General features: G+C 41.7%; 1 protein-coding gene across 1 annotated transcript; it reads left to right on the forward strand.

Moving 5' to 3' along the window:
• Positions 1–605: 605 nt before the first annotated feature.
• Positions 606–1,541, forward strand: LOC142204237 (olfactory receptor 11L1-like; the record flags this gene model as incomplete). The annotated part of the gene is made up of 1 exon (XM_075275545.1): positions 606–1,541. A coding segment is annotated over one exon (936 nt), but the record flags the coding sequence as incomplete, so codon positions are not given.
• Positions 1,542–4,077: the final 2,536 nt, after the last annotated feature.

Below are 4,077 nucleotides of genomic sequence, written 5' to 3' on the forward strand. Positions count from 1 at the left end.
AAGTACTAAGCATCTCTGAGAACTGCTTCAAGACTGTTGGAAGACCATTTCAGGTGACTACCTCATGAAGCTCATCAAGAGAATGCCAAGAGTGTGCAAAGCAGGAATCAAAGAAAAAGGTGGCTACATTGAAGAACCTAGAATATAAGACAGATTGTCAGTTGTGTCACACTTTTTGGTTAAGTATATAATCCCACATGTGTTACTTCATAGTTTTGATGCCTTCAGTGTGATCTACAATTGTCATAGTCATGGAAATACAGAAAACTCTTTGAATGAGAAGGTGTGGCCAAACTTTTGGTCTGTACTGTATATATTTATATTTTGCTCAGAATGTCACACATCATATCATATTTTGATTTTTTTTTATATATATATACTAATTCTACAAATTCTGAAATAAGATATATTAATATTTAGCAGGACCTATTAGATTACACTTTATATTGTACTTTTTTGTGTTTATTTTGTTCACTTTTTCCTAGATCTTTAACTTTTATTCTTTTAAACTCCAAATCAGGGATCTTAACGTTCTTCATCCAATTGACTCAATCACTCCTCCTTCATTTTGGATAAATCTTATCATTTACTTACATTTACTTTAATATCTGAATATGCGATACAATTCCAACACCGTGACTGAGATTTTTCTCCTTGGATTTCAGAATTTACAACCTTTCAAGATCTACTTCTTCCTCCTACAGCTGCTCATCTACTGTGTGACTATATGTGGAAACCTCCTGATCATCCTGGTGGTGTCCTACAGCAGATCCCTCCACTCTCCCATGTACTTCTTCCTCACACAGCTCTCCTTCTCAGATATTCTTCTCTCCACCACCATAATCCCCATAATGCTCCACATTGTATTGCATGAGGGTTATTTTGCATCTATCCTCGGTTGCTTGATACAATTTTACTTTTTTGTAGCCTCAGAATCCTTGGAATGTCTTCTCCTGAGTGTGATGTCCTATGACCGGTATCAGGCCATCTGTCACCCTCTACATTACTTCTCAGTCATGGACCTCACATTCTGTATAAAGTCTGTTCTCTTGTGTTGGGTGATAACATTTGCTTCTATTTTGGCTCTTTCAGTAAACATGAGCAATTTATGGTTCTGTGGACCAAACACCATTGACCATTTCTTCTGTGATTTAGATCCTTTACTTGAACTTTCCTGCTCAGACACTTTTTTGATAAAATTAGAAGACATGATTTTGGCCGTACCAATTGTTGTATGTCCCTTTATAGTCATTGTGGTGTCCTATGTGTATATAAACCTCACTATACTGAAGATCCCATCTGTAACTGGGAGACAGAAGACCTTCTCCACCTGCAGCTCTCACCTGGCCGTGGTCTCCTTATATTATGGGTCACTTCTCACTATCTATTTATTTCCAAATGCGCACAATGTAAAGAAAATCCTGTCCATGCTCTACACTGTAGTAACTCCTCTGCTCAATCCCATCATCTACAGTCTGAGTAATAGAGAGATGAAGCAAGCCTTTATAAAGCTCAAGAGCAAAATGTCCTTATTCTATTAAATTAGTTTCCATTGATTTTATATAGAGACTAGGGTTGAGCGATCGCGATCGGGAAAGATCGGATCCCAAAACCGGAAATCGGGTTTTAAAATCGTTCCTGAACTCTCAAGATCGGCTCAACCCTAGTAGAAACCCTTCTCATTTGGCGATGAGTTAGTATTCCCTTCCCGTATCATATTCATTTTCCGAGGGTTTCTACATAATATAATATCTTTGGTAATGGACAAGAATGAGAGGAAGTGAAATGTTTTTGTCCTTTTTGCAAATGCCGCATCGACCCTTCAGTCAAATCAAGTGTCTAATAATCTAGTGGGGGAGAAACAAAGTAAATCAGTCCTCACCCGATCAGTACAGTCCCCAGATCTTTCTCAGCAGTGTCAGCTCCATTTGTTCATTTACAGGTCCACTATCTGCCATCTCCAATGACATCCTGACTCCTGCAACCAATCATAGTCCTCAATGTTGACCTCTTTACAAATGGCACATGAGCTCTTTGCGAAGAGGTCACCAGTGAGGCTTGTGATTCTTTTGTAGAACTCACCTGGCACAAACAGCAAAGGAATCTGTATATACTTATGGAGCAACCACTGATGGAAACGGAGGCCCAGGGAGAGGTGAGTACTGGTCTGTCATATTTTTGACCCTCTAGTAACAGTATTAGCTTACCTCACTTAGCTTTACTTTGCTATTCCTATGGTGTATGTCTGCGGAGTAATGGCTGGACAAGCTCATATAAAGTCACCTACCACAGCTTGCCAAAGGAAGTGTCCACCACACCTGGGGGTAAGAGAATGTAGATTTGACCATGTATAGTTGTTTCTCTCTCATTCTGTCCTTTGGGATCTATATAATACCCTTCCTACTTCCTAGCGCCCTTAGTGGCTGCCTGATACAGAGCTCCAAGCTGGGAGCAACCTTTATTCTTTCCTTTCTCACTCTTTTTCTCTGTATTTTCAAGAATCCTGTAACCAAGCAAACTAGCACTATGAATTAGCAGCTATAAATCGAATGGAAGATCCTGTGGAGTATTTTGTTTCTACTGTAAAGCATGGACAATGACTCAAGACCTGGTTCAGCTGGTTTCCTGTGTGTACACATGTGCCTGTTACCATCCCCCCAGGAGCTAAGGACCGCATAGACACCATGCGTCATGCAGGATAAACCTACATGGAAATGCGGACTTCTTCCTTCAAGGAGATGATTTTTGGAGTCTATTGCTGATGTGTGAAGATGCTACAGCTGACTGGTATTTCTCTCTATTACTGTGGACACGTGAGACTCTGCTACAGCCTGGGAACCTACCATCACCCACCTACCCCAGGAGTTTATGGAAGCATGGCAAGAGAGCAGCACCCTGTATACCTGGACGGCTTCAGACCTGTCTGGGCAGTAGAACACAGTGGTAAGAAGAAAGGAGGAGGAGGAGGAGGGCTTGAGATGAAGGACATTTGGGGCATTTTTTGTGGTTATTGGACAATAGCACTGATACAAGATACCAAACTATCAGCTGTGAGCAGGAGATCTCACCACCTACCAAAGGAACTGCCACATGTTATCATGATAGCTGCATATGTCCCCCACCTCTGCAAAAACGTTTCTGGCTGTTATATCTACATGCTGTGACCCCCCCTCCTCGTGTCCTCCAGCCACATTCGGCTGTATTATTATTATTAACATCACTCCGCACAGAGAACTAAATGATCCTGCAGTGTGTCTGTGTTTCTTTCTTTTTTTGTTGCTCAGATTCCTAGGATTTCTCTATCTGCCATGAGCTTCTATGTGTTTCTCTCTTGTTATATACTACTGTACCATCTATGAAACTGTATCACTGAAATTTCCCCATTGTGGGACTATTAAAGGATTATCTTATCTTATCTTAATAGCTTAGACATTGTGTTCAACTATTTCCATAACTTCCACAAAAGTGAACCATGCATATCGTGGTCGTGGCCACCAATCCATAGCGGATGCTGCACCAGGAGGGGGCCAGGGAAAGGATGTTCTTAAAATAGTCGCCATCGGTGGGACTAGCTCTTTATATGCCATAACTATCTGGGATGGGATTACATGTTATATGTGGCAAGAATCAGAAAGAGTGAAGGAAAGACCAGATAAGATATGAATTATTTTCTAAAATATTTTTCGACTCAATAACTCCATTACAGTGATTGCTCCCCCTGTTTCCTAGGCAAGAATCAGCCAATAGTATAACCCCTTAACGACCTTGGACGTACTATTACGCCCTGGTTGCCTGGTACATGGCTGAGTTCCAATTGGAGGTTTTAATTCCTTGGATGCCGCAGTCAATCATGACGGTGCCATCCAAGGGATTCTGCGATGTTACCGACACCACTGGCACCCCCGTGGTGAGATTGGGAGGTGCCGGTATCTGTAGCCTGTGGCACAGGGTCTGACCAGTGATTCCAGGCTTCCTGGAGCCCCCCCGTTACTTGGTTGATCCTGTCATCGATATAAGAAGTCAGCCTATGCGTCTACATAGACTGACTTCCTGTATAGACTGCAAGACACGTGCAGT

The sequence above is a fragment of the Leptodactylus fuscus genome, chromosome 5 (assembly GCF_031893055.1).
Source record: "Leptodactylus fuscus isolate aLepFus1 chromosome 5, aLepFus1.hap2, whole genome shotgun sequence".
In the NCBI taxonomy this organism is placed as follows: Eukaryota; Metazoa; Chordata; class Amphibia; order Anura; family Leptodactylidae; genus Leptodactylus; species Leptodactylus fuscus.